This window comes from Eublepharis macularius, chromosome 2, assembly GCF_028583425.1.
Source record: "Eublepharis macularius isolate TG4126 chromosome 2, MPM_Emac_v1.0, whole genome shotgun sequence".
Taxonomy (NCBI): domain Eukaryota; kingdom Metazoa; phylum Chordata; class Lepidosauria; order Squamata; family Eublepharidae; genus Eublepharis; species Eublepharis macularius.
In genome coordinates, this window is record NC_072791.1 from 5,291,246 (window position 1) to 5,314,439 (window position 23,194).

At 47.5% G+C, this 23,194-nt stretch overlaps 3 protein-coding genes across 3 annotated transcripts in view; 2 read left to right on the top strand and 1 right to left on the bottom strand.

Moving 5' to 3' along the window:
- CDKL1 (cyclin dependent kinase like 1) overlaps positions 1–7,859 on the top strand; it is a 40,876-nt gene extending 33,017 nt beyond the window's left edge. The window contains exons 9-10 of the mRNA XM_054972390.1: positions 3,994–4,149; positions 5,810–7,859. Of these exons, the coding sequence (XP_054828365.1) occupies positions 3,994–4,149; positions 5,810–5,917 (264 nt within the window). The 3' untranslated portion in view covers positions 5,918–7,859. The remainder of the gene's footprint in view (positions 1–3,993; positions 4,150–5,809) is intronic.
- A 2,102-nt stretch (positions 7,860–9,961) lies between these two features.
- On the bottom strand, positions 9,962–19,525 carry DMAC2L (distal membrane arm assembly component 2 like). Its single transcript, XM_054971505.1, has 5 exons — positions 19,438–19,525; positions 16,941–17,114; positions 12,407–12,615; positions 10,649–10,820; positions 9,962–10,093 (listed from the first exon to the last, which is right to left on the bottom strand). The coding sequence occupies exons 2-5, from the start codon at positions 17,045–17,047 to the stop codon at positions 9,979–9,981; spliced, it is 603 nt and encodes a 200-aa protein (XP_054827480.1). The 5' UTR covers positions 17,048–17,114; positions 19,438–19,525; the 3' UTR covers positions 9,962–9,978.
- L2HGDH (L-2-hydroxyglutarate dehydrogenase) overlaps positions 19,480–23,194 on the top strand; it is a 33,266-nt gene continuing 29,551 nt past the window's right edge. Inside the window, exons 1-2 of the mRNA XM_054971504.1 lie at positions 19,480–19,667; positions 21,865–21,980. Coding sequence (XP_054827479.1) covers positions 19,546–19,667; positions 21,865–21,980 — 238 coding nt within the window. The 5' untranslated portion in view covers positions 19,480–19,545. The remainder of the gene's footprint in view (positions 19,668–21,864; positions 21,981–23,194) is intronic.

Consider the following 23,194-nt stretch of genomic DNA (forward strand, 5'->3'; position numbering starts at 1 on the left):
CTCTGCACTTGTGTGCCAGTTCAGTTCCGGTTGTTCCCATTAAGTTAACAATTTGCTAATTCTTCACAACTTTGTTCCTCCGCCTTGCTGATGTAACTAAACAAGAAATGGGAGGAAATTGTGTATTGAAAGATCTCAGATCACTTCTGCCACTTTTGCGTTTTCTATCTCTGTTATGGTTAGAGGTTTTTTAGTCGTGGGACTGTTTCGTCAGAACGCAGCCAGTTGCACCCTAACACTCTGCTAAGATGAGGAGAGGCTGCCTCTGATGAAAGAGAGCCTCTTCTCCGAAACAAAGGCATAGGATACGACTCAGGTTTCTTCAGTCTGAGCCACTGTGGACAAAAGACTTGGAGTGCTTCTGCTTAATTTCCCCCCCTAAATTTAATTTTGCAAGTAAATGTTGGGTTTTGTTTACGCCAATGGGCCTAAGGTCGGCTCTCCTGTCTGTGGGGCAGGGTCTCCCCTCCATGCGGTGGTGAGGAATATGGAAGGAGCCGGCAACCCCACCCATCGCTCTGGATGGGTAGCAGGGCAGTCTGGCTGGAATGGGTGGGTGGGGTTGGGGCTTGGCTGGATGCTGCGTATGAGAGCTGCGTTAGAAAACTAGCATTGGGACAAACAGGGAGGAGGAGGAGGAGAGAGGTCGGAGCTCAGTGCCAGAGGATGCACTGCAGTGGGCCCAGGTGCAATCCTTGGTATCTCTAGTTCAGGGTCACTGGGGAGAAACCAGCCTGTTCTAGTACAGGCTAGGTGGCTGAAGGTTTTGAATCTGTAGAGGGCAGCTGATAAAGGTGATGCAGAGTCAATAACAAGCCAGCAGGGACTGGATTTTTATTCTTCTTTAGGTAACGAGGGGCCAATCTAGACGTGACTTTTTCCATGAGTCGGGACTGGGTTCCCCCTGCCCGAACATTACACTGCTGGGAATTAAATTCCCAAGTGTGGTAGGGCCCCAACCAGGGCTGGCGCATCCATTGAGGTGGGTCCGGCAGCCACCTCAAGCGCTGAGGCACCGGAGGGGGCGCTGGGGGTGCATGCCACGGAGCTGGCGGTGACAGCACTGGCGGCTGAGCAGAAGGGCTGGGAAGCCACCCGCGCACCACCCTGGCTGCTTGCTGCACTTGGCCCGCAGCTGCTGCGCCCGTCTGGGAGCACATGTTGATGGTGGCAGCACAGGTCAGTCTGAGCGGGCAGCCTCCCAGCCCTCCCGCTTAGTTGCCCCGTGCTGCCGCCGCTGCTGCCAGCACACAGCTGCGGGCCATGCGCAACAGACGGCCGGGACAGCACGGGGCAACTGAGCGGAAGGGCTGGGAGGCCACCCGTGCGCTGGGCCGGCTAGCAGTGGCATGCTGCGTGATCATCACGTCATATGGGTGCGCATGTGTGTGAGGGAGGGCGGCAACAGCCCTGAAGCTGTCCCCAGCCTCAGGCACCAGGAAGTCTGGCACCGGCCCTGGCCCCAACTCAAGGCTGGACCTCACCATGGAGGGAGAAGAGGCTTCAGCTTCTTCCCGCTCTACTTTCCCAACTCAGTTTGTCCCTGGGGGTGTCATTTGCCCCACTGGCAGGCTGCACATGCAAAGAATACTGCATGGGTGGTGCCCCCAATGGGGCAAATAACGCCCCTCCCCTGAAAACAGCGTGGGGGAAGGCTGAGGCCCCTCTTCCAGCTTTGCTGTGGTCCCGATAAGAATCAGGGGAGCCCGGTCCCAACTCACGGGAGAACTTCATGCCTGGTGTGGCCCCCAGTGGATGTTTCCACAGGGGGACGAACCTCAGTGTGGCTCTCCCTGCTGCTGGGAATGCAGGAACATTTGCAAAAGCAGCAGAGCTTCCATGTGGCAGTTTTCCCTGCCTTTTCCCGGCCTCAGCTCCCCCTGGCTGCCACCTCCCATATCACTGGAGGGCTTTTTCCTAGTTTCGTTTTTTAAACATCAGCAGTTGCTAGATTAATAACATAATAATAATAAAATTTGATGTATATACCGGCCTTCAGGATGACTTAACACCCACTCAGGGCGGTTTACAAAGTATGTCATTATTATCCCCACGGCAATAATCACCCTGTGAGGTGGGTGGGGCTGAGAGAGCCCTGAAAGAGCTGTGACTGCCCCAAGGTCCCCCATCTGGCTTCAAGCGGAGGAGTGGGGAATCAAACTCTGTTCTCCGGACTAGAGTCCCACACTCTTAAGCACCACACCAAACTGGCACTCTGGTTGCAGTAGTGCAATATTATTCTAACGATCTACTGTCATGATGGACTGGTTATTCCTCTGCTTATTTTAAAAGCCATTAGCCCATTCTGTTGCGGAGTGTCTGGGAATTCAAAGGAACTAGTAAATTGTGGCAGTCGATCACTATGACATGGTTATTTGCTGATGTTAAAAACAGCTGGGGAAAGCCCTCTGGTGAGGGGGCAGGGTGGAATTGGCGATCCTGGGGGGGGGGGCTTAGGCAAGGAAAACGGCACTGACGTGGGCAGGGTCTTCAACAGTGAGCCCCTTCCTTGACCATATTTATTGTTTATTCGCTTTATTTATAGTCCATCTTTCTTGCTGAGACTCAAGGTAGATTACACAGTGTAAATTGATAGGATGAGACATCTAATAAGGGGTAACACTCAGGGTACACAGTGGTATAGTTCCCTGTCCTGTTTCTTTTAAAAGTGCCTTTCTGAACTATTTTTTTTGATGGTAAAGAGTCCAGTAGCATCTTTAAGACTAGCCAGCTTTATTGTAGCATAAGCTTTCGAGAACCACAGCTCTCTTCGTCAGATACATTGTCAGCTTTCGAGAACCACAGCTCTCCTTCATCAGATGCATCTGTGGTTCTCGAAAGCTTGCGCTACAATAAAATTGGTTGGTCTTAAAGGTGCTACTGGGCTCTTTACTATTTTGCATCTACAGACTAACATGGCTAACTCCTCTGGATCTATGACCATTTTAATAATACTACCTTTAGAAAAATGCAGTCTTGAACAAATCTGTTTTATGTAGTCAGTGGAATGCCTCAGGCAGGCCATTCCACAAAGTGGAGGCCACAACAGCGAACGTTCGGGCCGCCACCACCAAAACAGCAACCAAAAAACCCTGCTCTAACGTGGATGCCACACGAGCAAATTTGTTTCCCCCATTTTGTTGAACCAGGTCTGTTAGTACTGTTTCTGTTTGGTAATCTCGTTTTGTTTAATTGTATATAGTACCATGTTTTTAGTGTGCTGCCGCTCTAGTTTTGTAGTTTTGCTTTGTCTTACGGTTTTTAATTGTGGACATGCAGCTGCTCCGTACTGAGTCAGACTAGCCGTGGCTAGCCGGAGATGCTGGGGATTGAACCTGGCACGTGCTGCATACCAGAGTAAGTGAAAGGTGGAGAACCACAAAGGTGGGTGGGCCCACAAGTATTTCTTAATATAATTGAACTCAACAGAGGTTACAGGAGTTCTTTTCCAATATTATATTGCAACAATGCAACAGTTACATAAATGAAAGCATATACATTATGAACAGTCAAGGAGAAAACAGTCCCTGGATGACAGTCTTACAATAAAAAAAGTCAAGTATCCAGTCTCTCGCCCCAGTTGGGGCGGCAGTAAACTCTTTCAGAGATATGGGGAAGTGTCCTTTCTGGGAAAACTCCAAGGCGAAGACTGTTGCATTGTTGCAATATAATATTGGAAAAGAACACCTGTAACCTCTGTTGAGTTCAATTATATTAAGAAATACTTGTGGGCCACCCACCTTTGTGGTTCTCCGCCTTTCACTTACTCTGTTCTTGAGTGGGTCCTCCGTTTTTTGCTGTATGTACTGCATACCAAGCAGATGCTCTACCATGGAGCCACGGCCCCTTTCCACCTTGAATCTCAGTGAGAAACTATTGTAAATGAAGGAAATGCTTGGACCAGTAATATCGTCCAGCTTGGTGGCAACAATTGGGCTGGAATCTACAGGCATTCACTGCCGTGGCCCGATCTCTCTTCTCACATCCCCTTAGGGCTGCCTCCACATGGATCCTGCCGAGCGCCTGACCTGTGAGCAGCTCCTGCAGCACTCGTACTTTGATAGCATCCGAGACGTAGAGCTTGGGAGGGAGCGTGAAAAATCCATCACGCGGAAACCAAACCGGCCGACTCGGAAGCATGTTCCTGGGGTAAGCAAGGTCTGCTGTGTTGCATGCCCTGGCAAGGACTTGGCTGCTTGCCACACCCCACGAGGCCGAGCTTGGTTTGGACTTCAGGGCTTGCTCTGCTGAGTGTAGAGCTGGAAATCCTGGGCTTCCCACGGGGGTGGACTGGACCCTGACCTTGCAGGGAAATTTCCTGGCGGGCCACTGCCTGGCCCAGCTGGCAGTTGGTTCTCCTCCTGCGTAGCTTTCAGTCTGGGGGATGATGCGGTGGGTGGGCTAATGCCCATTCTCTGAGATGAGCAGCCCTGCAGTGTTGGCTTGTAGCATCGCAGAGGCTGCTTAGCTTGACTGGTTCCAGGGCTGTCCTGGCTTCCCGTTCCTTGATGGTAGTTGTAGCCACAGGAGGCCAGTAGAACATTTCCTCTCCCCACCCCCCACCCCCTAGACCTCTGGTTCCACCCCCCACCTCGTCTGTTTCCCCATTGTGCCCCTGCTGGCTGCAATCCGGCCCAGAGCTGGGAGTTTTCTGAGAATAAACTGGGGGAGGGACAAGACTGTGAAGAAACCAAGAGCGTCCATACAGATAGCTTATATATTGGACTGGTACACGAGGCTGCTTCTACTGTCCCCCCAGGGTCCGTTTTGAGTGGCAGTGGACTGTGGCAGAAGTCCTGCACGTCACCTACTGCCTGATGGAGGGGAGGGGAGGGGAGAAGAGGATGGCGTCAGCCGCTTTGAGTCCCCACTGGGAAAGAAAAGGGGGGTATAAGTGAAGCAAATACATTTTAACTAGAGATGCTGGAGTTTGGGCCTGGTGCACTCTGCAGATGCTCAGGTGCTGAGCCACGGCCCCATCCCATGTATTAAATGTTAATCAGATGTTCAGAACATATTTTAAAAAATTACACAGCTCCTGCTTTTGATCCTCATTCGCTAAAATGCTAGAAGGAGAGCCGTGTAGGACTTGTTTATTAGTTTTCTGTTATGATTTATGAGTACGTGGTTTTTGAACTGCGCTCAGTGGAATGCCCCTGGTACCTTTTCCCTCTCCTTTTTCTCAACAAGAAGGGCTTCTTTTGATGAATGGAAGCTGGATATTTCTGAGAAGAGGACTGGAACTTTCCAGAGGGGCCCCAGATACCTCATTTCTGCGCCTGCGCAGTCCCCATGTGTGGAGGCACAGAAGAACGAAGATGAACCTCATTTCTGGCCTCCGTGTTTGTTTCATGACAGGCAAAAATAATCTTTCTCAGCTGGTTGGCTGTGGCAGTTTGGTGTAGTGGTTAAGAGTGGCAGGACTCTAATCTGGAGAGCCGGGTTTGATTCCCCACTCCTCCACTTGAAGCCAGCTGGGTGACCTTGGGTCAGTCACAGCTCTCTCAGAGCTCTCTCAGCCCCACCTGCCTCACAGGGTGTTTGTTGTTGTGGGGATAATAATAACATACTTTGTAAACCAATCTGAGTGTTAAGTCATCCTGAAGGGTGGTATATAAATCGAATGTTCTTGTTATTGTGGGGGGCCTGACCCTCACATCAGGTGCCAATACTGCCACCTTGGTTCTCACTTGGCATAAGGCCCCAAAAGCTGGAGCCAGCCCTGCCTGCGCTTTTCTGAATAATTTACATTATTTGCTAAGACGAAGCATGTATTCGCCAAATGGTTTATCCTCTTTTGCTCTCTTAGTTACAGTATCTACCCCAGTTAACCAGCAGTAACGTTTTGCCTGCTCTGGATACCAAGAAGTATTATTGTAGCACCAGAAAGCAGAACTACCGATTCCCTAACATCTAGTACGCTCAGCTCTGTCTCTCGCTGAAAGTCTTAGTGCACCCCCAAACCTGGAAAGGGGACTTGAAAGAAGAGGCTGAATACTGCGTTACTGTATCCTGAAGCAAACCTTGGAAGGAAAGGTGGTCTTCGAAGATTTTGGACTGCTCACAGCTGAGTGGAAAATGCATCTGTTTGGGGGATTTTTTTTTGCTGCAAAAACGTGGGACTGCATCCGAATTATTCCGCTGGCTCCATCGTCTTGTCCAATATGAGGCAGCCCACGCTCGTCGCTGCTGCGTGTGAGGCTTTGCCGCTGGAGGACGGAACCCAAGTATGCCAAATCAGTTTTGATTCACAAAATCCCGTTGTGTCAAAGCAAGGGAAAGAAACTCTGGGTTTGTTTCAGAAAGTGGCAATGAATAGCTGGTCCTGCACACGAAAGGTTCCTGTGGATATAGTAGCTGAGAGAATGGGCTGTAACCGAGGAGGATCCTTGTTGTCTTTGCCACGAGCTCCCTATTTAGCTTTAGCCAGTGTAGCTTTGAAGCTGATTTCTATGGATTCTGATCTATTGTCCCAGGCCTTCCATCAAATGTTGGGGTCCCCCTGCCTCCCTTTATGGTGATTGACGAAAGTAGTAAATAACTTTTAATACCTGTCTTGTTTTATTACGGTGTTTCTTAATACTGTATGGAAGCTGCTTGGGGTGCTTTTGGCTGCAGAGGCAGGGTATACATTTTGAAAATAAAAAAATATCCCAGTGCTGACTGGCAATGCCTCTCCACCTGCCTCAAGCCTTCCAGCTTGAGAGAGATGGTGGGGTCTTGTGTTGGTGAAGCAGATGCTCCGCCAACATGGTTATGGACCTTCCTGAAGTATGACCGAAGAAGGGGGGGGGGCATTGACAAGGCAAAGAGCATTACAAATGATGCACTAAATCGTTAGAGTAGTCCCTCAGTGGAACAGTCTTCCTTGGGAGGTGGTGGGCTCTCCTTCTTTGGAGGTTTTAAAGCAGAGGCTAGATGGCCATTGACAGCAATGCTGATTCTGTGAACCAGGGTTACATCAGTGCTTAGTTCTCGTGGCCCCTTCTTAAACGCCCAGGGTAATGCCGATCGCCGCTCAGAAAGCAATTTTCTCCACACCAATTTGGCCAGGGATCCTGTTCGGGGAATGCATGTTTGGGAAAATAGTGAATCCCAAAAAGGAACTCTGGACTACATTCAGATAGAGGAAACTAGCACAAGTGTGGCTCGGCCTCATGCTTGGCTGCTTCCCTCTACCACTTGTAGAGGTGCAGTTGAAAACTTCCTGCTTTGGACGTCCCAATTTGCAGGTTCCTGGGCGAACTAGTTTAGTTCCTTTCTGTACATCGGCTTCCTAAATCATGGTTAAATCCCAGTTTACAATTGTGGTGTTTTGGGAGGAGGGGGAAATTACTTCATTCACCCAAGTATTCTAATGTCATAGTGAACTGAAGCCTTCCCCAACAAGGACATTTTTGTTGCTCTCTGTGGCAAGGGGGGAATGTATTGGGCAAGTGTGAGAACAAGCTCTTGTGCCTGTCACGGGTAAACCTGTGTCCTTCAGTGATACCTGAATGCAGCTTTCCTTTTATGCAATCTTTTTCTCTTAGCAATTTAGATCATTTCTCATCCCGCTTTCTCTCAAGCTCTCCTCTCCCCAGCCCCAGTGTACAAAACAGGAGTGATAGTACTGGGTTGTTGTAAGTTGATGTATGTGAAGTGCTCCGAATGCTTGAAATACACCCTCCAAATGCTATTTTGGGTCCTCCTGACATTTTCATTTTGAAGAAACTTCTGTCTGCGGGATCATTCGTCACTCAAAACACTTTGGCAGCTCACAGATGGTTCACAGTAACTTCAACTAAATTGTGCTACTCCATGTGTATGGTAAAGGACAGCAGGCATTTTTGCCTGGAATAAAAAACTGTCTACTATTCCTCACCTGTATTATAAATGGTAATGTGTTTTGAATTATTTGCAGCTCATCCTTTACTGATACTGCTCTCTAAATACTAGCAATTGTTTAATGATGAATGTCATGTTAAGGTTATTTAAGAGATTTTTTTTTACACCACGTTGACAGGATTACTAGGAGATGGCAGGATTGCTAGGCAACAAGCCAACACATCGATACCTTTCAAAGAAATGTAACTGGTTTGACCAGTCACATAATTATATTCACAGGACTGTGTGTGAAGGTAACACACACTGCATATTATTTGTGATGTTGTGCTTGAGGAGCAATGGGCTAACATTTGATGTAACCATCCTGACTGCTGTCCTAAATGCAACTTTTAAGGAAAAATACTATTATTGTAGAATTAAAAGGGAAAAGATAACTTCTGAGGTTTCTATATACATCCCCCTTCAGATGTATTATGAAACTCTGGACCTTCTAATTAATCACCGATGAATTAAAAATAAAGACAGGCGTCGTGTGAATTTGAATATTCTCCAGGAGAGGGTTGGAAAGTTGGCAAGAGGTGGCACCCTTTTGAATTTGCCATGCCTAAATTCGTCTATGAATAGCACAGCAGCATGGAAGAGAAGACACTCTTTTCTCTGTTCATCAAAATCCCTATTCCAGACTTGCCTTCTCTCTGATGGTGTGTCTTAAATTTCTTAATCCTTTATGCCAACTAAAGCAAAGCCTGGACGCACAGACCTGCGGCATCAGCAAGCCATTTATCAGCTGTGGCCCTGCCTGCCTCTCCCTCCATTTTCAACAGTTTAGACTCCATATTCACAAGCGCAAACTTGTATAATTATTTTATCTGTAACACTCTATTTATTACTAATAGACGCATTTAAGAATCAACTTCTCCGGCTCCAAACGATAAGCACTGGAAACTTTGCAACTTCACTAAAACACTCAGTGGGCCCTTTTACATGTGTTAATTGGTAACAATCAGAACTAGTCTAGCACAGATTGCAATCTTTTGCATGTTTATATAGGACCAGGGCTTTTTTTCAGCTGGAACGCAGTGGAACAGAGTTCTCGAACCTCTTGAAAATGGTCACATGGCTGGTGGCCCCGCCCCCTGATCTCCAGACAGAGGGGAGTTGAGATTGCCCTCTGCGCCGCCAAGCAGCACGGAGGGCAATCTCAACTCCCCTCTGTCTGGAGATCAGGGCGGGGCCACCAGCCATGTGACCATTTTCTCTGCGGGCAACCCACTGAGTTCCACCACCCCTTCCCCCGCCCCAAAAAGCCCTGTGTAGGACTAAGCTTCGAGTAAAGTGGGACTTATGTCTGAGTAAACAAGCATAGGTGTACGCTGAGAAAGACAGACCTGCAAACCAGGCTATGCCTGGTTTTACTTTATATTTTATTTTCCTTTGAACTCAGCAGGTGATTTTAAGCAATCCTAGTCCATCTGCACCCACAGCTCACTTCAGCAATCCTAACAGACAGTCATTTTCAGTCCATAACACCTGAAGTCATACGCTCTGGTTGACAACTGCAGCGGAGGCATCTCACACAGCCCCACCTAAGTCCCCTTTTATGGCAGTTTATGGTGCTCAGGCCAGTGTGCAGCCCACGAAAGAGAGAATAAGGAGCCAACCTCCCCATGGCACGGCAAACCATTTTATTATTTAATATATACCTTACCATTTCTGGAAGTCAAGGTGGCTTCCAGCCACAAGCTTTAGCAGCACAGTAAATAATCAGAAGAAATTATAGCAGTACATTTACAAGTCAGATTTTGGCTTCCAGAGTCCACAAAAAGCCCTGCAGCGGTCAATGAGAAATGCAAAGGAACTGCTATCCTGGGCTGCTCCTGCCCTGGCCTTTGGGCTACAGGCACCTGTATGACTTGCCAAATGGCATCTGTCCTCCTGAACCTAAGCAGCTGGCCTCAGCAGCTCAGCTCAAAGAGCTGCAGGACTACTCAAACGACACTGCAGGATGCTCATGGGGCCACAGACACAGATCACGCTTCGCGAGGGGCATCCTCTCCAAATGCAGCAGGACCAGAACTTACTCTTGGGCAAACGTGATGTAAGGCAGTTCACTTTGTAATACATTAAAGCCAAATAACGTGGAATTTCCTTTTATTCCAGGTCTAATTCCAACTCCAGTGAGGGCACTGATTTCCTAAGGATCTGTGCAGTCGTTTCCTTCTCTTTTACCCCAGGCAGGTCACTCAGGAACAAATACTGCAGATTACTGTACAAAATTAAAGGAGAAGGGGGGGGGATTAGGCTTGGCAAAGGAGTTGCTCTCGGCTACAGTGCCTCAGATACGCACACGCAGCAATAAGCAGGAATGGAAAATCTAGCAATAGGAAATGTAAACCTAGCAGGATATTTTCACACGTACTTTTAACCTTGCTCGTCTGAAAAGAGGCCGACACACACACACTCAAAACGGTCTGAAAAATTTTGGGCTACCCCAGACAGGTTACCTTCTCGTCATCCTCTTGAATCCGGTTCACTTAAAGTCACACTGGACAAGATAGCTTCGGAAAGATGTTCAAAGCCCACCATACTGATCAGCAGAAATGTGCTTATTTTCACACTTTACATTTTCCAAGAGAACAGGTGTATGTTCTGTTTAAGTACCTGCATACTCATCTAGAGGTCCTGGCCCAACTGCCGTTCCCAGATGTGCAGACATAAGAGGTTGAATGATGAGGTTGACGCCTTCTGTATTTCGCACTGACTGCAGAAAACACTGGTGCAATAATATTGTACATGCAACAAACAAATTTAATTTGCATACCTGAGTTTATGGAGAGCAACAATGCCTTTGTCTGTGACATTCCCACAGGAAATTAGCCACAGACGCAGTAGGCTTCTCTGTAAGTTTTGGATCTCGCTGAGCCGCTGCAAGCATTCATCCTGGAGATACATACACTTACAAAACTTGATTTCCTCAACGTGCTCCAGGCCATCTGGAACAGAGGGAAAACATCCACTTTTAAGGGGGCTTACCACAAAAGCCTGCCTGGAAAGCTACAGTTCTAGCTCATAAACAATTACAGGAAGGCTTCCACCACAAAGGAATGGCGAGAGATGACTGTTTGGGGAATGCAGGCCTGTACGTCTTTCATTAGGGAATGCAGAAGTGTGCCATGCAACATGCTGATGTGGTTTTTTTTAATAATTGTGTGGCTCCAGGCACCATTCCATCACGTGATACAAACATGAGCCTTGGGTTTTATGCAGACTTTTATTCATATATTTTTTTTTATTTTACTTCATTTATATCTTGCCTTTCTCTGCAATGGGGACCCAAAACAGTTCACCTCGTTCTCCTCTCCTCTTAGGAACTTCCTTCTAAGCATTACTTGGCAGCTGGTGCTTGCTTAATAGTCTTTGAGGGCTGGCAGCTACTCCAGTCCCTGAAATCAAGCTAAGACACCGGCGTGAAGGGGAAAGGGTTGGCTGTGCATATTCTACCAGAAAGGGTTTTTTAAAGTTTTGAGTTGCTGCAGCTGGTCAAAACAAGTTACAATTGTCTGCAGCTAAGCATTTCAGCATCAAAAATCTTTTGTATTAAACTGCTCAAACGTGTATCTGTTGTCATGGGTTTATCCTGGCTAGTTCTGTGTCAGGCTAAAAAGAAGTGGAAAGATTTGCTTTTTAGAGGCATTTTCGGAGGTGGTTAAATGCAAGATATCACCAGGAGAGAGTACATTTTAAATGAAATCTCTCCACAAGTAATCCACGCAGTACATGCAAAACGGGACAGCTGAGTCTATTATCAAAGGCCACAAAGCAGCATGCTTCTACCTGTCTAGTAAAGGTAAAGGTAGTCCCCTGTACAAGCACTGAGTCATTACTGACCCATGGGGGGACATCGCATCATGACGTTTTCTTGGCGGACTTTTTGTTATAGGCTAGTTTGCCATTGCCTTCCCCAGTCATCTACACTTTACCTCCAGGAAACTGGGGACTCATTTTACCGACCTCGGAAGAATGGAAGGCTGAGTCAGCTACTTGAACCCGGCTTCTGCCAGGATCAAACTCAGGTCGTGAGCAGAGCTTGGGCTGCAGTACTGCCGCTTGCCACTCTAGTTTCCGCTGCTGTATTTTATCCTTACAACAACCGTGGGAGATAGCTGAGGCTGACAGTGAACAAAAATCATCCTGGGAACTTCATGGTAGGGTTGGGATTTGAACCCAGGCATCACAGGTCATAGTCAAACACTCTTCACTGCTGTACCGCACAAACTCACTAGGGAGAGCTGCTGGTTAAGTGGTTGGGTTGCAAATCAGCATTCTGCTGGTTTGAATCCCACCGCTGCCCTGAGCTCGGGAGGTGGCTTTGGATCAGCCACTCCTCTCAGCCCCAGCTGCATTGTGGGGATAATAATAACACTGACTTTATTCACCACTCTGAGTGGGTACTAATCTGTCCAGAAGACTGCTCTGAATAACTGAGGCATTTAACCATTTTGGCGTCTTTTAGAGCACAAAGTCAGCATGAGACGCAGGGAACAAGAGCTTCTATCAAACGCTTATTTCAAGAACTTACCCAGATGATCAAATCCCTGTTTCATGATGCAAGATTCTGTGGCATCGATCGCTTGTATCTTGTACTTCCCTAACGGTCCTGTAGGGAGTCCATTGTAATCTTGCTGCCATTTATCGAGGCCCTGGTAGCGCACGTGCGCCCCACAGCGCAGGAGCCATTCCGAGGCTGCTCTGTCTGGACCAACAGCCTGAATCCGTTCATAGTCTACTCTGTCAACAAAGAGGCACAGCTCATTAGACCTCCCAGGTATACGGAGCATCTTCCAATCATACAAGCACTTTATTGAATCCAAACGTTAGCCCCTGAAGATCAAAATACTTCTATTCTTCTCTTTTTTTGCAGAGCTTTTTAGTTTAAGCCCCGAGAGCCCTAGAATCAGACAGGAATACCTCCTTCATTTCACATGCACCCCTGGGGCACATATGGAATCCACACTGCCAGGAATCATCACTGGTTCTACTTTAACCTGGCAAGTACATATGAATTAAGAATCAGATCCTTTTATAAGTAGAAACTGGGGGCAGGGGTTGCTTGTTTTTCCCTGCTTGTCTCTCTCTAATAGGTGGAGATAGATCCAGAGGAGTTAGCCGTGTTAGTCTGCAGTTGCAAAATAGTAGTGTCCAGTAGCACCTTTAAGACTAACCAACTTATTTGTAGCATAAGCTTTCGAGAACCACAGCTCTCTTCATTAGATGTATCTGTAGTATAAGCTTTCGAGAACCACCGCTCTATTCGTCAAATGCCTCTGTAGCATAAGCTTTCGAGAACCACAGCTCTCTTCGTCAGATGCATCTGACAATGCATCTGATGAAGAGAGCTGTGGTTCTCAAAAGCTTATGCTACAAATAAGTTGGTTAGTCTTAAAGGTGCTACTGGACTCTCTACTATTCTAATAGGTGGAATATCACTAAGCTCCTCAGTGCAGGAGCTGGTCCCTTCCTACCCCAGCCATGAAAGCAGCTCTCCCATGGACACTGTTGTACTTTGTAAATTAACCAGCAGGTGCCCAGTCTGGTAATACTCTGAAAAAGGCACCAGGATGTCACTAGCAGCTGAGAGTCAGATTGGAGCTCTCTTGTAAGGGGTGGAATCGCTTTCAGAGAACTAGTTAAATGCCGACCCTTTCCACCTGTCCTTGCTCTTGTGTACTGAGAATGGGGGTCCTTGCACGCCATTCATCGGTGAAGGCACCTTAATGCTGACTCTAGAGGAGGGCCCAAGGATGCCGAAAGAGTCCGAAAGGCGTTCACGCAGAGCCCTGCTCCTTCCCTAGCAGCTGCTGCTTCTCCCAACTGTTCATCTAGCACCATTTCTGCAGTTGAAGCAAGAGGAACTGACAGGGAAGAAAACGTCTCTCGAACACGCGTTTCCCAGGCAATTCCTCTGCCAGCAATGCTCAAGGAAAACCATCCAATCGCTGTTTAAAATGCCCTTCTCTAAGTAAGCTTTCTCTTCTTGTGATTTGTCTGCATGAGTCAAATCTGCTGCTTCGAATGTATCCCAGCATGAAGACAGGATACGGGTTGTCATGGATTCCTCCAAAGAATCCAGGATGTTGAACTTTGAGGAGGGTACTAGACCGTGCAAACTGACCCACCTCACAGGGTTCCTCCAACAGTTCGTTATGACTTTGCGGGCTGTTTTTAAACAGCTTTATCTGTTCAAGTCAAGATCTTGTGGGATTTTAGAATACAAACTGATCGGCACTTTGAATACAATACACCAGACATAACAGTTGTGGAAAATTGAAAAGTTTGTATAATAGACATTGCAATTCTGGGGGATGACAGAGTTGAAGAAAAAGAACAAGAAAAAGGTTAAATATAGAAATCTGACAATAGAAACCACCTGACTATGGAAGAAGATTACAGCAATAGTCCCCGTTGTCATCGGGGCACCGGGAACCATCTCGAAAAACTTTGCAATTCATATGCAAAAACTGCAGCTTTCTGACGGCGCTACATGGAACAGCGTACATATTACGCCGATATCTGGTTGATACTTAGGTCTCTTGTGGAGACTTGTATCAGCTCAGCAAGGCCAATCAGTGATAACATGTGACCTTTGTTTATTATTGATTGTGATGCATGTAATTTGAATAACAATAACAACAACATTCGATTTCTATACCACTCTTCAGGACAACTTAACGCCCACTCAGATCAGTTTACAAAATGTGTTATTCTTATCCCCACAACAATCACCCTGTGAGGTGGGTGGGGCTGAGAGAGCTCTGAGAGAGCTGTGACTGACCCAAGGTCACCCGGCTGGCTTCAAGAGGAGGAGTGGGGGCTCTCCAGATTAGAGTTCTGCTGCCCTTAACCACTACACCAAACTGGCTCTACACTACACCAAGCTTCTCAGAAGCACGTGGCCCTCCCTTGCACTTCATGGCTAATCAAATCGGGCAGGGTTGGATTGGTTGAGTGGATCCAGGAGGTAGTAAATGCCTCTCTGCGGGTGGGTGTAGTTCCAACTGCTTTGAAAGAGGTGGTTATGAGATCTCTCCTGAATAAGGTATCTCTGGGCCCTGATTATCTAAATAACTACTGCCCAGGGGCTAACATTCCATTCTTGAGCAGGGGGCTGAGCAGCTTCGTGTGGTCTTGGAGGTGACATTATCTAGAACTATTTAAGAACATAAGAACATAAGAACATAAGCAAAGCCATGTTGGATCAGGCCAGTGGCCCATCCAGTCCAACATTCTGTCACACACAGTGGCTAGAAATCCAGTGCCATCTAAAGGACTGTCAGTGAGGCCAGGACACCAGAAGCCCTCCCACTGCCTTCCTTCCAGCACCAAGACAACAGAGCACCACCTCCCCACAAAGAGAATACCATCTATCTCCTGTGGCTAATAGCCACTGATGGACCTCTGCTCCATATATTTGTCCAGTCCCCTCTTGAAGCTGGCAATGCTTGTAGCTGCCACCACCTCCTGTGGCAACGAATTCCATGTGTTTATCACCCTTTGTGTAAAGTAGTATTTTCTTCTATCTGTTCTAACCCGACTGCTCAATAATTTCATAGAGTGCCCACGAGTTCTTGTATTGTGAGAAAGGGAGAAAAACACATCTTTCTCGACCTTCTCTAACCCGTGCATTATCTTGTAAACCTCTATCATGTCTCCCCTCAGTCGTCTTTTCTCCAGGCTAAAGAGCCCCAAGCGCCTCAATCTTTCCTCATAGGGAAAGTGTTCCAACCCTTTAATCATTTTAGTTGCCCTTCTCTGTACTTTTTCCAGTGCTATGATATCTTTTTTAAGGTGTGGCGACCAGAACTGTACACAGTACTCCAAATGAGGCCTCACCATCGATTTATACAGAGGCATTATGATACCGGCTGATTTGTTTTCAATCCCTTTCCTAATAACCCCTAGCATAGCATTAGCTTTTTTTATGGCAGTCGCACACTGTGCTGACGTTCTTAGTGAGTTATCTATCATGACTCCAAGATCTCTCTCTTGGTCAGTCTCCGCCAGTTCAGACCCCATCAACTTGTATTTATATTTTGGATTTTTGGTTCCAATGTGCATTACTTTGCACTTGGCTACATTGAACCTCATTTGCCACATGGATGCCCACTCTTCTAGCCTCGACAGATCCCTTTGGAGTGCCTCACAATCCTCTCTGGCTTTCACCACCCTGAACAATTTCGTGTCATCTGCAAATTTAGCCACTTCACTGCTTAATCCCAATTCCAAATCATTAATAAACAAGTTAAAAAGCATTGGACCCAATACCGACCCCTGTGGCACCCCACTGCTCACCACCCTCCACTGTGAGAAGTGCCCGTTTATACTCACTCTCTGTTTCCTATTAATTAGCCAGTTTTCGATCCACAAGAGGACTTGGCCCTTTATCCCATAGCTACTGACAATGCATGTGATGAAGAGAGCTGTGGTTCTCAAAAGCTTATGCTACAAATAAGTTGGTTAGTCTTAAAGGTGCTACTGGACTCTCTACTATTCTAATAGGTGGAATATCACTAAGCTCCTCAGTGCAGGAGCTGGTCCCTTCCTACCCCAGCCATGAAAGCAGCTCTCCCATGGACACTATTGTACTTTGTAAATTAACCAGCAGGTGCCCAGTCTGGTAATACTCTGAAAAAGGCACCAGGATGTCACTAGCAGCTGAGAGTCAGATTGGAGGGGGGAAGGGATAGAAGGGAAATTAGCCTATTCAGGCAGTTTATAGAACCCTGGAAGGGGAAGGCTGGGAGATGAAGTGGGATTTCTAAACTTGTCCTCTTCCACAGTTCCTTGTTGGCTCGCAGCTTGTATTTCTGTTTTAAAAACGATCCTTTTCTGTATAAATGAGATACCCTTTGGGACGGCCAGGTAATTTTAAGACACGACAGCCAACCCAGGAAAGCAGGAATTAGACTTCTGTGAAAGGGCAGGGAAACCTCAAAGAAGAAATTCTTTTGGAATGACAGTTAATGAGCTGGAAACTGGTCCAGATCCGTAGTTCACCAGTGCACCTAGTGTCATCTGGGAAAATACCTTTTATTTATCCCTGCCTGATTCCTTACTTGTTAAAAACTGCATTCAGCCATCCCCAGAGGTGCCTGTAAGTTTGACAAGAGGGCAGCTTCTGAAATCTGTGTGCCTGGTGTGCCAAATGTTTGATCAGCATCATGCAACTTCTGAACAAGATGCAGTTTACAGCTGTGGTAACTCAGCTATCAGTTTTCTCATCTTTGACCCTGCAAAAGGAATAATACACATTGTTTACTGGCAGTTTCTAGAATAAAAAAAAAGATATACATTGCTGGTGCCGTCTTACTCGTAATCAAGCAGTCTGTCTGCTAGAAGATCCTACTAATGCTGAATATTTACACAGCACACGTCAAGCATTCTGAGAGCTTCAAATACAGAAACTCAAGAATCCTTCAAGCAGCCCTGTAAGGTAGGCCAATATTATTAGAGGCTAAAATATTTACACCTCAGCTTTTCCCATGGTTTAAGGCAGCTTACCAATTCAAATTTAAAACATACAACATAAAACCTTAAATAATTGCTTTCCCTCCATTAGTTCTTGCTTAAGATGAATTTGTGGCTGATGAGATTTCATCCGTGGACTCTGGTAATTTGGGGCAGTCATGTTCCCCAAAGCCTCTAAAGTTGCGCCGGAAGACTGCTGTGGTTTCTGTATGGAACTGTGAGGTATGCATTCCAAAAGGCGAAGAGAAACTGGGGTCTATGTGCTATAATTGAGCTTTATGGAATTTTGTATATGAACATTTGGCTATTGTTCATTGGAAAATATAAAGCAGAAGAGAGATATTTGTAGCGTAAATGCACACTTCTGCCAAGTGAGCATCTACTTTTGTATTACAAACCCAACTGCACAAGAAAAATTTAAAGGTGTCCAGGAAAAAAAGACCAGGGCCTATTTTTCTTCCATCTCCTAACTGGAATTAACATCTACAGATAGCACAAAAAGTGGAGGAAATTAGCAAAGATGAATTTAAACTGGATCTCTGTCGATTTTAATGTAGGATTCCTGTGCATGCATAGCTGTACTATATGGACAAACAGTGTGAAAGAAGCTTAAAAAGGGGGCTCTTTTACGTGCACTTCCACACAAGGTGCTTAGCTTAAAAGCCTGTCTTATGTTTTGTGCCCCATATAGATGTTAATTCCAGATGAGGGGATTACGGCTGATGCGGGGAAACAAGGTAGAAAACAACACAAGGTAAACCTCCAATGACCAGAATGCATCATGAAAGGTAGCAGTTTAGGTGGGAAGAGAGCATTAGATTTTGGGGTGTTCTGACCTTGGGAGAAGCCCACTGGCTCCTCATTCTGGCTTGGCAAAGGTGGAGAAACAACGATATGGCTTTAGCCAAGCTGCAGCTCTGGACCAACAGGATGGCTAAAAAGGGTGTCAGGATTAAAGAATAACAGAGCTGCGTAGCTGGAAATGGCCCAAGGTCTACTCAAGCCTCCAGTTTCAAGGAAGAGGGCCACAGCCTCTCTTGATGCTGCCCCTAACAATGGGAACTCAGAGGCACATTGCCCCTGAATGTGGAGGATCCACTGAGTCAAGCATGGAACCACCCACAGATTAATGATATATTCTTAACAAAAATTCTGAGCAACTAGGGTTGCCAGCTCCAGGATGGGAAATTCCTGGAGATTTCAGAGGTGGAGCCTGCAGATAGTGGGGTTCGTCGAGAGACTTCAGTGGGGTATAATGCCATAGAGTCCATCTTCCAAAGCAGTCATTTCCTCCAGGGGAAGTGATCTTTGTCACTTGGAGATCAGGGCGTGGTGGGGAGGCAGTTGTGAATTTCCTGCATTGTGCAGAGGATTGGACTTAGATGACCTTGGAGGTCCCTTCCCACCCTATGATTCTATGATAGAAATGAGTTTGCCCCCTGGAGAAAATGGCAGCTTTGGAAGGTGGATTCTATAATAATAATAACTGCGCTTATTTACTGCTCTTCTCACCCAGGAGGGTGTACTAGTGTTATTATTATTATTATCCCCCCAATACAGCTGGGGAGCTGGGGCTGAGAGGAGTGCCTCACCCAAGGCCACCTGCTGACCTCAGGGCAGGAGTGGGATTCGAACCAGTACAGTGCTGATTCGCAGCCAAACCACTTAGCCACTGCGGCGCAGCAGCTCTCTGGCATTATACCCTGGGGAGGTCTTGCCCAAATTCCCACCATTTGCAGGCTCCACTCCCCCCCCCCCCCGCCCAAATCTCCAAGAATTTCTCAATACAGAGTCGGCAACCCTAGTGGCTCCTGACAACCACCCTGCAAGGCAGGCCGAGGCCAATATAACGAGGAGGGAGCTTTCCTCACGCCCCAAAGGGGAGGGCTGAGGCAGGCCCGGCCCGGCTCGCAGCCCGACGAACCGCAACGGCCCGGCCCGGCCCGGCGGGGTTGACGCCCGAGCAAGCGGCGCTGCGGCCTCGGCTGCGCTGAGGGAGTCGGCGTCGCCCACCGGCAAGAAGGGCGCCCGCCGTCCCGCCCGCCGTCCCGTGGCGCGGCCTGAGGGGAAGCGGCGCGGCCTCACCTCCGCCTGCCCGCCTTCCTGCGCGTCCGGGCGCCCGAGTGGCTCCGCCCGGGCCTGCGAGGAGGGCGGGGAGGGAGGAGGAGCCGCGCCGCGGGGCTGAAGCTCGCCATGGGGACGCTCCTGGCGCGGGCCGGCGGCGGGGCCTGGGCCTGGGCCTGGGCCTGGCGGCGCGCAGGCGGAGGCGAACGGGTAGCCGCCGCCGGGAGGCGCCTCAGCAGCAGCCCCAGGAGGTGAAGCGAGGGCGGCAGCCGCGCCGGGACCGGCCCCTCAGCGGGCCCCGAGGGAGGGCGGGCTGGGGACGGCCGAAGTGCCCCCCAAATCTGGAGACTCGAGGCGGGGGGACTCAGGATGGGGGAGATGTGGCAACCCCTTGCGGTGCCCACCTCCAGGTGGGCCCTGGAGATCTCCCGGAATTGCTACTGACCTCCAGGCCACGGGGATCCGCTCCCCTGGAGGAAAGGGCCGCTTTAGAGGGTGAACTCTGTAGCGTTACACCGTGCTGAAGTCCTCCTCCTCTCCAACCCCTGCCTTCCCCAGGCTTCACCCCCCAAATCTCCAGGAGTTTTTCAACCTAGAGCTGGCAATCCTACAACCCGTTCAAGAGGCTGGCAGTACCAATAATAACATCAACAACTACATTTAATTTATACATTGCCCTTCAGGACAACTTAATGCCCACTCAGAGTGATTTACGAAGTGTGTTATTATTATCCCCACAACAACAATCACCCTGTGAGGTGAGTGGGACTGAGAGAGCTAGAAGCTGTGATCGACCTAAGGTCACCCAGCTGGCTTCATGTGGAGGAGTGGGGTCTCAAACCTGGCTCTCCAGATTAGAGTCCTGCCCCTCTTAACCACTACACCAAACTGGCACCAAGGCATCTCTTCTCTTTTTTTCTGTTCGCCAGTGCCTTGAGCAGCTGCCCTTTGCAGCCATACATTTAACCGGGGTCGCTGGCTGGAAGGAAGAGCTGAACCTGTTGAATGTCAGCTTCCAGCACTGTTGGTGGGGCGAGTGCCCTGAAAGAGGCAGTGGAACACACAAATGCCTCCCCTGCTTCAGTTGTGTGTGTGTCAAGTGCTATAAAATAGCAGTTGGCTTAGGGCAAACCCTCAAGGGGGTTTCAAGACAAGAGACTTTCAGAGGGTGGTTTGCCATTGCCTGACACCCGGGACGTCCTTGGTGGTCTCCCATCCAAGTACTGACCAGTACTGACCCACCTTAGCTGCCAGGATCTGATGAGAGCAGGCTAACCTGGGCCATACAGGTCAGGGTGCCAAAAGATACGGTGTTTGCAAAGTGCTGTCAAGGTGCAGCCGACTTATAGTCCCCGCCCCCCAAAACCGGTTTTCAAGGCAAGAGACTAACAGAGGGGGTTGGCCGTTGCCTGCCTCTGCATAGCGACCCTGGGCTTCCTTGGGGGTCTCCCATCCAAGTACTATGTAGCGCTTTTAGGGTGCAAAGTGCCGCATCGTTTTGTTCTCCCTCTTAACAGCAGGCTGGGATTATTATCCCCACCGCGACTTGCCTAAAATTACATAGGGAGATCGTGGCAGCGGAATTGAGATCTAAACAGGGGAACTCCTGGATCACAGCCCAGGCTCTTAAGCACTAGCCCACATCCCGTGAATTCCTCTGACGTGGGTGTAATTCACAAATGCAGGACAATGAAATGGGCAGAATGCTGAGGGGGTAAAAGGGAGGGGTCCACTTGAGAAGGCACGTGGTTAAATGCTTCCTTGAGTTTAACACAGTCTGCAAACAGAAAGCTAGCATAGCAGGGAGAAAGATTCTGCCCCTTTGCTTTGCTTGTTTTCTGTTTGCAGGGAGCAGCTCAGCACCGATTACTGCTGGCTCTCAAAGGCAGAGGAAGTCTCAATGCTTGGGATTGACCTGGAGAGTTTCTGTGTCCAGTGGCACTTTAGAGACCAACCAGATTTTCGTGGTATAAGCTTTCTAGAGCCTTTAGCAATGAACCATAGCCCTGCCTCAGCTCAGTCTCTTGTTAACACAGTATTAAAGCAAGAAAATTAAGTTGGGGGGCCACCCCAAGACTATCTTTCATGGGAGGTTTTGGACTCATTACAATGGATAATGGGGAAATCAGAGGAATGACCTTTGGGAGTTGGCAGTTTGGGTATCTGCCCCTTGTTCAGGATATAGAGAGACAGTTTTATCAACGTGATTTTTAAAAATTATTTAGTCATTTGGATTTTTATTTCCAAATGGTCCAAGATCTCAGGATAGATCATTCTCTTCTGAATTTATTTCTTGAGTAGAGCATGTATAAATAATATATAAAAAATAATAGAAGAGCATGTATAAATAATTCAGACCTTTTCTAGTAGCTCGTCACTGAAATCAGCTCTTCATAAAGGGTGGAGCGTATGACCTGAGAATGTTCTTTTCAAACACATTTTCCATAGCACCTTGGATGTAGCTGTGATTGGCGGTGGCCTTGTGGGGCTGGCATCTGCCCGAGCGCTCGTTCTGAGACATCCCTCCCTCGTTTTCGGAGTGCTGGAAAAGGAAGAGGAGTTGGGTATGAAACTGCATTTGTTTCTGTGTCTGGATCTGACAAAGTAATTTGCATTTGTTTTACTCAGACCCCCAACCATGGTTAGCCTAGATTGCAAACTACAGTCCCCAGTGCAAAACAGGTTTAAGCGATAACTGTTTTACTGCTTTCATTTCTTTTCTGCTTTTTTAAAATGCAGTGGCCTTTAGAGGAAGAGCAACAGCTGTAATTATAGATGGTCAACTTCAACCATGGCCCTTTTCACACTACTTACGTGCCTCCGGAACATCGCGAAATGTAGCGCAAGAGATGCGGAAGATCGCGTCTTCTCGCGAGAGTTTTGTGCGACGTCACACAAAACTCGTGCAACATTGCACAAAATTCGTGCGAGAAGACGCAATCTTCCGTGTCTCTTGCGCTACATTTTGCGATGTTCTGGAGGCACGTAAGTAGTGTGAAAAGGGCCCATGTTTTTAAAACCTTCAAACAATGACTTCTGGTTCTGTTTTGCCAACTGATTGCGATCCATGGTTGTATTGTTTTTAATTATGTAATCCACAGTGAGAAAGGTGGACTATAAATGAAATAAATCAGTCAGTAATCTTTAGCCATGGTTTGTTTTAAATTCTCAACTGAGCCATGGTTTTTCATAGTTTTTTCTGATATTTTCTGTAGTTTTAGCTTTCAGGTTTGGGGGGGCGGTGTTAGATCCAGAGGAGTTAGCCGTGTTAGTCTGTAGTTGCAAAATCGTAGAGTCCAGTAGTACCTGACGAAGAGAACTGTGGTTCTCGAAAGCTTATGTTACAAATAAGTTGGTTAGTCTTAAAGGTGCTACTGGACTGTACGATTTTGTTTTTTTAAAATGCTTAGTAAAGCTGGTATAATCCATCAGTAACTTCTCCTACTCAATCCCTATTTTGTACATCCATTCAGTTTATTAAGGATATTGCACAATTGCTCTTGAACTGTGCTAGTTAATTGCAGTGCCGATTGTATTGCTTCATGGTCAGTTACTGTGGTATGTGATACAGTTACTAAAATCAGTTAAAGGGCGCTTGATAGTCATGTTACCTTGTTGCAAGCAAAATGGCTAACGCCAGGCTAACAGATTTACTACAGCATTAACTTTATGCTTTTTATGTTCAGTGATCCCTGCGATACATCTGAGATTTTCTGTTATTTTCAAGGGACGCAAGAGTGAGCTCATCCTATGTGTATTGTTTCCTTCGCAAGATTTT